Source organism: Hibiscus syriacus, unplaced genomic scaffold (assembly GCF_006381635.1).
Source record: "Hibiscus syriacus cultivar Baekdansim isolate YM2019G1 unplaced genomic scaffold, ASM638163v2 tig00112230_pilon, whole genome shotgun sequence".
NCBI classification, from domain to species: Eukaryota; Viridiplantae; Streptophyta; class Magnoliopsida; order Malvales; family Malvaceae; genus Hibiscus; species Hibiscus syriacus.
The window spans coordinates 1257860-1267274 of NW_024063275.1; the positions used below are offsets into that span (position 1 = coordinate 1257860).

The 9415-nt window shown below is 38.7% G+C and overlaps 2 protein-coding genes across 2 annotated transcripts; both read right to left on the reverse strand.

The window, feature by feature from the left end:
* Positions 1-1231: 1231 nt before the first annotated feature.
* On the reverse strand, positions 1232-3058 carry LOC120176153 (serine/threonine-protein kinase D6PK-like). Its single transcript, XM_039182645.1, has 2 exons — positions 2338-3058; positions 1232-2171 (listed from the first exon to the last, which is right to left on the reverse strand). Exons 1-2 carry the CDS (start codon positions 3006-3008, stop codon positions 1298-1300), a joined length of 1545 nt encoding a protein of 514 aa, XP_039038576.1. The 5' UTR covers positions 3009-3058; the 3' UTR covers positions 1232-1297.
* A 769-nt stretch (positions 3059-3827) lies between these two features.
* LOC120176169 lies at positions 3828-5837 on the reverse strand. The gene is made up of 6 exons (XM_039182654.1): positions 5241-5837; positions 4718-5148; positions 4396-4636; positions 4109-4170; positions 3944-4013; positions 3828-3836 (listed from the first exon to the last, which is right to left on the reverse strand). Exons 1-6 carry the CDS (start codon positions 5835-5837, stop codon positions 3828-3830), a joined length of 1410 nt encoding a protein of 469 aa, XP_039038585.1.
* Positions 5838-9415: the final 3578 nt, after the last annotated feature.

Consider the following 9415-nt stretch of genomic DNA (forward strand, 5'->3'; position numbering starts at 1 on the left):
TTCAACATCTATTCGAAACTGAAAACAAATTGTCAACCCGACCTAGTTAAAATCTAGTTTTTATATTAAATTTTCGAGGTCATCCCGCCTTGATATATTTATTAAAATACAAATTTTTAGTTTAACAATTACTTTTATATATTATATTATTAAATTTTTCGGGGTCAGAATAAATTTATTCAGTTTTTTTTTTTTTATAAAAAAAATGGATTAGATCAAGATTAGAGTATACTTTTACTATGTCATATTGGGTTAAATCAAATTATATTATATTAAAATCAAAATCGAATTTAAATTCCAAAATTAAGAGTAGAGGTTGGGGGGATAAAAGCCCACCCTGTTGTCATCCCTAACCTTTTGATATTTGTTTCTATTAGATAAATGTTCCCAAAAGTAAAAAGAATGGGCATGTGTTTTCATTAAAACCAAATTTCTAAAAATTAAAATAACATATATTTAAGGGCTCTAAGAGAACTTGTTTAATGGATAGCCATGATTCAAGGCATCTTTTCTTTTATTACTGAAAAGTGAGTATTTAAATCCAAATCAATAAACAAACTTGGAAACAAATGGTTTTAGACTGTCTGAGAACAAGTGGCTTTTCTAGGGTTAAATAGATTTTGCAAAATTAAGAACACAATTCAGATAAAGAACGATAAGACATTGTCAGTTTTTGTTATTTATGTATGTCTGGAATCACTCTTTCTCATTCTTTTCTAATCACTATCCAACCCTCTTTTCCTACTATGTTACTCCAACTATCTATATTTTTTCAAAGTATTCGTATTTGATATTCATATTCGAGCAAGGAATCATGTGTAAGAAAAAGGAAAAGCCTGGATTTTGGAAAAGAGTGCATTTCCTGGACAAATAATGCAAATACTTGCAGAAGTTCAAGCAAATATAAGAAACAAAATGAAACAATGCAGCAGCGTAGGCATCAAACAGTTGACGACCAAGCCTTTACAATGACTTGTCTTGTTTCAGTTTCTTTAGCAACAGTTGATTAGCAGATAAAGTTTATACCAAGGAGAGTGAGAATGGAAAAAGGGCTTAAAAGCTCCACCATTGGAGGTCCCCAAATGAGACACCCTTCCATACTAAAGACAGTGGGAATGAAGGACAACTCACTGCAAAAGTTGATTCAATTTTTGTCCACGTAAATTCAAAAGGAATTCATGTTTCGAGTCGCGCCAACTGTTACTTTCGATGGGATAAAGGGCATGTCACATGGCAAAAAGGAAAGACAGATTCCATTGAAAACATGATACAACAATAATCTAAGCTAACCACTATTTCAGAAAAACTCAAAATCTAAGTAAGGACCAGATGACCTGTCTGAGTCTGTGGCTCCCGTATCATCTGGAGGCACTGACGACTTAAATTCTCGGTTTAGCAATGTGATATCGATGGGTTTAGGGATTTCTGGAGGATGCGTGGTGCGGATAAGAGCCCAGTTAACGCTTTTGAAGAAAGGGTGTTGCTTGATCTCAGTGGCACCTCTTTTGAAGCCTAATCTCTTTTGAGGGTCCTTCACCAGCAGACCTCTGATTAAATCCTTTGCTGCAAAACTGATTGAACATCCCTCTGTAAATTTTAGGGACTGACCAACCACGTTGAACAAGGTCTCCCGATTGTAATTTCCCTTGAATGGCGTTCGTCCCTGTAGTAATTCATACAAGAAAATACCAAATGTCCACCAATCAACAGCACTCCCATGACCATCTCCTCTTATAATCTCGGGAGCTAAGTATTCATGTGTCCCAACGAATGACATGGACCGGGCGTTTGTTGGTTCTGCAATAAGCACAGGAAATGAATCTGAACTCACCAAATTTGTTCTTTCACTCTTCACCTTCCCTGCTTTAGAACTAAGAAACCGAGGCTTAAAGCAAGATGGCTGCAAACAAGCAGGCTCTACGCATACCGGTAATTTGCATGCTGGATCAATGCAAGCTGGTTGAACACAGTACGAAGCGATTCTACATGATGGCTCGGAACATGACTGCACAAGAGTAGGATTGACTAAACACCGCAATGACAAATCAAAATCTGATAGCATAATGTGGCCATCCTCCCTCACCAACACATTTTCAGGCTTTAAATCCCTATACACCACCCCCATCATGTGTAGATACTCAAGGGCTAGAAGGACTTCTGAAGCATAAAACCTGCAAGATGATAGAAATTGCTATTTTCAAACACGTGAATTCAGAATATATCTACTCCAAACTATGGTTCAATACAAATTATCCTTGAATTTGGAAGTCCTCAATAACCTTCCCTTAACTAGTACTATAAACAAGAAGACAAACATATTAGCTATAGAAAACGAACCGTGCCGCAAGTTCGGTAAAATGCTTGCCCGGCTGTCGTTGCCGGAGAATATGAAGATCCCCACCACTGCAAAACTCCATCAGCAAACAAGAAAACTTCTCGGTCTCGAAATGCGAATAAAGGGTGGGTAAAAATGGATGATCTAATAACCTCAATATCTCTCTCTCAGTTTGTGCTCTCATCAATTTCTTCCTCCCAGCTAACATCCCTTTATCCATAACCTTCATTGCAAACAAACATCCCACCCCTCTTAACTCAGCTAAATAAACACTCCCTATATCTCCACACCCTAACTTCTTCAACAACCTAAAATGAGCTAACCCCAAGTCCCCATCTTTGCCCTTAACATGCTGTATCGCATCCCATCTCCTATCATTTCCTTTATGAGGTTTCGATGTGCAAAAGCTCCTAAAGCTACTCTTTTCACTCTCTTCACAGTCACTACTCTCCGGATTCTTACTAACACTACTACATAAACTAAAGCTAACACTGTTCTTATTGATGCTAACATCTTGAAAACTGCCACTGCTGCTACTTCCGTTATTGCTACAACTGAAAAGAGAATCAGACCCAGAAATGCTAACATTGTTATTGTTCAAACAAAGGTCTTTGAGAGTGTTGGTGACGCGAAAAGTTTCAAGCTTTTCGTTTTTGGGAGGCTGTTCATCCATGTTTTAAATGAGAAACCAGTTCGACGAAATGCCTGAAAGAAAACAATAAATAACAGGGGGTTTTGAAAAAACTAATGTAGAGCCTGTTGGTCAAGGGAAATGTGAGGGGTGATGTGACCGAGGTAGTCAAAGGAGGAGAGAGAGAGAGACGCGGGCCTAAACATGGGGAGTTGGAAACGATAAATAAATTTAACAGTTTTCAAATTTCAAACAGTAAGGGTAAGGAATTAAAGAAATATATATATGGATATGAGATCAAGAAGGTGGTAACTGGTAAGGGCTTTTGTTGTCTTCTTGTTTTTTTATAAACACAAGGTTAGAGTTGGGGTTCTTGAGTCTTTTTCTCTACAGTCGCGCAGAACATGTTACAGCTTACAGACAAAACAAAAGGCAGTGTGAGAGAAAAGAGAGGTCTTGGAGCTGCGGGCGGAGTACCCAATTCATGGGGAGGATAACAAAATCTATTCAAATTTTCTGAAAACCAAAGGATTAAAAAACATGGCATTTCATACAACACCAATCCGTTATATTAGGGGATTTTGGTGGATTCCAAAACAATTGGGCCAATGAGGAAGACTTCCGAGAATCATCAATTAATTCGAGTACCCAAATTTTTTTTTTGATAAGTAAAATTTTTTCATGCAAAAGAGAGTAGCGAAGCTGCTACAAGAAACATATACAAACAACTAAATTAGCCCCCAATTTAGACACAACCTCCTATTTACATTATCAACCTTATTAATGTGACTTCTATACAGCTTAGTTCTAACCACCTCCCGTATATTATTTACAATTGAGTCAGCATAACGCATCACTCCCCTAAAACTCCTGCAATTACGTTCCTCCCAAATAGAGTAGACAAACCCGGTCCAAGCAAGCTTAAGGATATGAACTAAAAGGGATTTCCCTTTAAAGTGCAGAATCATCAAGCGAACCTCATTATCCCAGCACTCCAACATCTGATGCTGCAGTTCATAAGCACGCATAACAGCTCGCCATATCTCACTTGCAAAGGAACATTCAAGAAAGAGATTATTGCGAGATTCTTGTCCAACCCCACACAACACACACACACATTGTTTTCAATCGCAATTCCAAACCTGATTAGTCTGTCTTTAGTAGGCAGCCTATCAAGCATAACCATCCAAGCAACAAGAGAGAACTTAGGGACATGAGCAGGAAACCAGATGAGTCTATGCCAAGGAACATTTTCATTTTTGCTTCAGATGCTATCCCAAATCCACCTGCCCTTGATCTGAGATAAGGTAGTCATAGGACTGAAAAGATTCCTAGCCTCATCCCTCAGTTTAATCAACTTGCTTAGAATCTAGCTAAAATGTGACTTACTAACAACAGTCCAATAGTCAGTTGTCTTAAAGAAATAAACCTTGATCCAAGCAATCCATAGTGACCCTTCCTCAGCAAGGATGCTTTTAATAAGCATTAGACAACAAGTTTTACTCCAATCAGCTAGCTTCCTTAAGCCCAGTCCACCCTCAGATTTAGGTGAGCACATCTGATTCCAGCTCACTCTAGCACCCCTAGCAGAGGAGTTATTGCCCCTCCAAAAGAACCGCATACAAAGTTTCTCAACATCCCTTATGACTCCCTTAGGAAATATAAGTTGCCTACTCCAATAACCAAAAAAGATGAATAGGACAGACCTTACAAGCTGAAGCCTGCCCCCATAGCTAAGCTACCTACTGGACCACTTACTAATTCTGTCCCTAATTTTCACAAGCAAACCCGAGCAGTCCCTGCTAGTGAGCTTACGTGTAACCAAGGGAACCCCTAGGTATCTAACAAGAAGTTTGTCGATCCTGAAACAAGTTGCTCCCTGAATCAGCGCGATTTTATCCACTGCCATCCCACAAGCAAAAAACTTTATCTTCATGGCATTCAATCTTAAGCCCGAAAGTTCATAGAACATGTCCAAAATACTAACAACTACAGAATCCAATGACTCATGGCAGAACAAAAGGAGGTCATCAGCAAAACAAATGTGTGTGAGGGGGATTCTTTTACATTTAGGATGAAATCTGAAAACCCCATTCTTAGCAGCAATATCCAGCAAAGAAGATAGAACATTCATCACAATCATAGAGAGGTAAGGGGATAGGGGATCACCTTGTCTAACCCCCTAGCTCCCTTAAAATACCCCACCAAACTACCATTTAGAGAAATAGAATATCTAGGTGTGGTGATACAGGCTCTAATCCATCAACAAAATACCTCAGGCAGCCCCAAAGCTTCAAGAACATTCATAAATAAATCCCAGCAAATTGAGTCAAAAGCCTTTTGCAAGTCAACCTTAATAGTGCATCTAGGAGAAAGATTCTTTTTAGAGGCCCCCCTAACTACTTCTTGGGAAAGTAAGGTATTGTCAGTAATGTTTCTACCCTTGACAAATGTTGACTGATTTAGAGAAATCATACCAGGAAAGAACACAACTAATCTAGTGACCAATATTCTAGTGATTGTCTTATAAACCACAGAGCAGCAAAAAATGAGCCTAAATTCCTTAGCCATACATGCATTTAAGGACTTACGCACTAAGACAATGGTGGTGGCATTAAAAGCAGGTAACAGGGAGGATGTTTGAAAGAAGTACCTTACAGCCCCTATAAAATCCTTGATAACAATCCCCCAAGCAACCTTGAAGAACCAAGAAGTATAACCATCAGGTCCATGGCTTTTGTTTTTCCCCTGTCTGAACAAAGCATCCTTGATTTCAGCATTTGTAATCACACCAGCAAGGAGATCCTCAACCACAACAGGTAAAGAGTTATTCAGAACAGATTTAAGCCAGCCAAAAGAACAACCCTTCATCCTTGAATCAGTAAACCCTATAAGACTCTTAAAAAAATTCTAGCTCAGCTGCCATGTCATCAAAAGTTGCATGGAACACCCCACTTTCATCCTTAATGACTTTGATAGTATTCCTCTTCTTATTCAATTTCACTCTTTGATGAAAAAACCTAGTGTTCAAGTCACCCTCTTGAAGCCAATGGACTTTTGCTCTCTGCCTAAAAAAATCATATTCAGTAATTTCAATGACAATTAATTATGCCTGGAGTTTCTTTTCCTCATCCAACCTTCTATCTTCCACATGAGAAAGATTGTATAATTGAACAGATTCAAGTTCAGTCCTTATGGCAGCCACTCTGCCAGTGATATCAGAGAAATAACTTATGTTGAGTTCTTGTAACAGTGGCTTTAGTCTTTTCATCTTATTAAAAAAGACTAGCATAGGGTTCCCCTCACAATGTTCATGTCAAGAATCTTCTACAACCCTCAAGAATTTTTCATTGGCAGTCCAACAATTAAAGAACTTGAATGACTTAGGTCTATTTACCTGAGCACTTTTTCTGAGTCCAAAGAATCCCAGGACAATGGTCAGAAGGCCCCTGAGCTTTAAATTCCACAGCTGAATCAACAAACTCCAACAACCATTGAGAGTTAATTAAAACTCTATCCAATTTCCGAGCCAAGAAATTACTTTCTCGTTTGTTGGACCAAGTGAAGAGTGGACCTGTGAATGGATGGTCCTGAATCTCCAAATCTATCAAGAAATCATTAAAATCCTCCATATCAGAGGTGTTGTGCATCCCCATACCATCAAAATCAAAGCTCTCTTCTGCACTGACAAAAGTGTTAAAATCACCCCCAATCACCCAAGGGGTAGACCCAATTTCAGCATCCAAATTTCTTAGATGCTCCCATAATCCTCTTCTAGTATGACTATTATTTCTTCCATAGACAGCAGTAACAACAACCTTTCTTCCAGTCACATCTCCTACAATTGAGAGAGCTTGGTCACAACTCTTTAGTAAAGAGAAAGAAAGGCACTTTTTCCACAGTATCCAAAGCCTACCACCCTCAGAGTACTCATAATTGGCAGCTATACTCCAATCAATAGCCAATGTTTCAGCAATCTTAGGAAAATTAACATTCCTAACTCTAGTTTCCATGAAGAAAATTACATCCACACCTAAAACCTCCAACCTTCTTAAGACCTTGCCCTTCTTGAGCCCACTGTTGAGCCCTCTAACGTTCTAAAAACTAAAAATCATCAGCTAGAAATAAGAGGGTCATCAACTTTAGCAACACAACTGACCCCAGTACCCTTGACTCTCTCAATGTGATCCTTTTTCTTTGCTTTAATATCATTGAGAATTATAGCTACCCCAAGGAAGCAGTTCTAGCTTTCCTATTACCATTAACATCACCACCTCCAGCAAATAGCTCCAATTTACTAGAAGAGCCAGCATTGTCCTTCCTCTTTCCCCTTGTTTTCTTCTTTTGGAGCAGTGAATCTTGTAGTGAGGGGAACTCTCCACCACAGCCAGAGTTAACAAAATTTTATTTAGGCATAATCTTTCCTACTGCATCAGTTGCCAAATCATCATTACCACTGGTCTCAGACTGCTGGGAAACCTTTCCACTATTGTCAGCAAAAGCATACACATTAGGGAGTTGAGACTGAACTACATCGTCTCCAGCTAACACTTGTACAGAGTCTACATTATTTTCTTGCAGAGCTTACACATTCAACACCTCTGCATTACCAACCTTCAGAACAGAAGACATAGGTCCTCCCTCAGTAGGGATGAAATTATGGGTTCCAGTGCCATCAGAAGAAAGATTTTCTACTGTAGTGACAGAATTGTCCAAATTTCCCTTATTAGAAAGATCAGGTATATTAGAATTCACTTTCCTCTTTCACATTTGAACTTCTTTATTTTTCATAGGAGCTTTGACCCCCTCAACACACACATTGGCTTGGTGCCCAAAGATTTTACACTGCGAGCAGAATTTAGGCATCCAAGGGGCATGAACTCGAACCTTCACTAAGGAATCATCCTACAGAACTACATTAACTACACCAGGAATAACTGCCCCTGCCTCAACCTCCACACAAACCTTTTCATATTCAAGCCTCTCCTTCGAGGCAGTAACAGAGTCCATATAAAGGGGTAACCCGACAACACTAGCAATGTAGCTAAGACCATTCCTAGAGAAATCGAGGGGGACATTGTAAAGCTATATCCAAACTGGTACATGTCTAAGATCAAAATCTAATCGATGCATATTCGGTTCCCATTTTTTTAATACTAGGGGTTTATTCTGAATGTGCCAAGGGCCATTCTCCAAGACCCAATCTCTCATCTCAGCATTAGAAAATGAAAACACAAAGAGGTTTAATCCAGCCTAACTAACCTTGACCGACGAGAGCTTTCCCCTATAAAAGTTTAGCGATTCTCTGCATGGATCCAAAGTTTGGGGCTGCTCCAATAATTTGGCCCACCACCGCATGACTCCACTCTGCAATCCCTTCCTCAATAACAGTAGGCGGAGGCTTGACAGTAGATATCCCCTCCAAGACTTCGGGTGGGAAGAAATCTAGGGCTTGTTCCTGCGATCCACGAAAAAGCTTCCTCCAATCGGGCTCAGAAGTCCTCGATTCCATAAGAGAAGAAACAAACTTGTAATGAAGAACACCCAAAACAGCGAGCAAGAAGCAGTGATCAGCACCAGAGAAGCAAATTTGAGAGCCCATCAGACCTGCTAACGTGCGCCCAGAGAGGTTCCATGATAACCGATTCCGTTAATTGAATTCAAATATCTATTAGTACCAAAACAATATTATATTATCATTTCTCATCACTTATTTACATTTTTATCTTCTAAAATTTATTTATTTTATTATTATTTTTCTTTCTTGTCATTCTTTTTTAAGATAAATTTTAATTTTTAACATTAATATTGAAGTGGATGATTACTTAAAAGTTAATTATGACTAATTCAATAACAATGAAAAATAGACTTAAAGTAAAAATAAATACTTAAATTATACTTGTTTTTGTTTTAAGTACTTAAATTATATTTTGGTCAAACTAGGCACTTAAACTATTATATTTAATTATTTTAAGTTCTAATATTATCATAATTTATTAGGGTTTTCTCTTCGTAATTCTCGGAAGTTTAGGTTGGTGCATGATACAGTCTTTAATTATGTCATTGGTGGCGGTTAATATATATCACTTCGACTGCAACGTTGGAGCATTCGGGATCTCTGGTGTTGTCGAAGAATCAACAGACGGGTAAGAAAAGTAGTGTTATGTATGGCTCATAAAAAGTCTCGTTGTGGGGTTACGAATTATGTGGGTTGGGGGTGTGGGGGCGCAGCCCCCGCGGTACGGTACAGGGTTGATTTTGTAATTATGTACCAGGGTTTTCTATTATAAATAGAGATGTAACCTAGACCTAAAATATCATTGAATAAAACTTCTAGCGCCGCCTAGGCACCGAGGACGTAAGCACATTGCCGAACCTCGTAAAATTCTCGTGTTCTTTCGTTTTCTTTACCCGTTTTCGTCAACAATTGGTATCAGATGTCAGGAGCA

Excerpts from the sequence above, each read along its gene's own strand:
- LOC120176153 (XM_039182645.1), bottom strand. The coding sequence starts at position 3,008 with ATGGATGAACAGCCTCCCAAAAACGAAAAGCTTGAAACTTTTCGCGTC. Across the intron at positions 2,172-2,337 it reads TTTACCGAACTTGCGGCACG|GTTTTATGCTTCAGAAGTCC; the intron begins GTTCGTTTTCTA and ends ATCATCTTGCAG.
- LOC120176169 (XM_039182654.1), bottom strand. The coding sequence starts at position 5,837 with ATGAAGGGTTGTTCTTTTGGCTGGCTTAAATCTGTTCTGAATAACTCT. Across the intron at positions 5,149-5,240 it reads AAGCTTTGGGGCTGCCTGAG|GGGGTTAGACAAGGTGATCC; the intron begins GTATTTTGTTGA and ends TAAGGGAGCTAG. Across the intron at positions 4,171-4,395 it reads TATGGATTGCTTGGATCAAG|TTCTCTCTTGTTGCTTGGAT; the intron begins GTTTATTTCTTT and ends CATGTCCCTAAG.